At 69.0% G+C, this 210-nt stretch overlaps 1 protein-coding gene across 1 annotated transcript in view; it reads left to right on the top strand.

Annotated features, from left to right (window-relative positions):
- The window catches only part of ZGRF1 (zinc finger, GRF-type containing 1), a 55,045-nt gene that overhangs the window by 53,407 nt on the left and 1,428 nt on the right, over positions 1-210 (top strand). The window contains exon 30 of the mRNA XM_014533066.1: positions 6-210. Coding sequence (XP_014388552.1) covers positions 6-210 — 205 coding nt within the window. The remainder of the gene's footprint in view (positions 1-5) is intronic.

Here is a 210-nt window from a genome sequence, read left to right as displayed (position 1 = left end):
TGCAGGTGTCCACCGTGGACGCCTTCCAGGGGGCCGAGAAGGAGGTGGTCGTGCTGTCCTGCGTGCGCACCAGGCAGGTGGGCTTCATCGACTCAGAGCAGCGCGTGAACGTGGCCCTGACCCGCGGGAGGCGGCACCTGCTGATCGTGGGGCACCTGGCCTGTCTGAGGAGGAGCCGGCTGTGGGGCCGCGTGATCCAGCACTGCCAAG

The sequence above is a fragment of the Myotis brandtii genome, unplaced genomic scaffold (genome assembly GCF_000412655.1).
Source record: "Myotis brandtii unplaced genomic scaffold, ASM41265v1 scaffold932, whole genome shotgun sequence".
Taxonomy (NCBI): Eukaryota; Metazoa; Chordata; class Mammalia; order Chiroptera; family Vespertilionidae; genus Myotis; species Myotis brandtii.
Note: the sequence above shows the minus strand (reverse complement) of the source record. Positions and strands in the feature narration are given on the sequence as shown.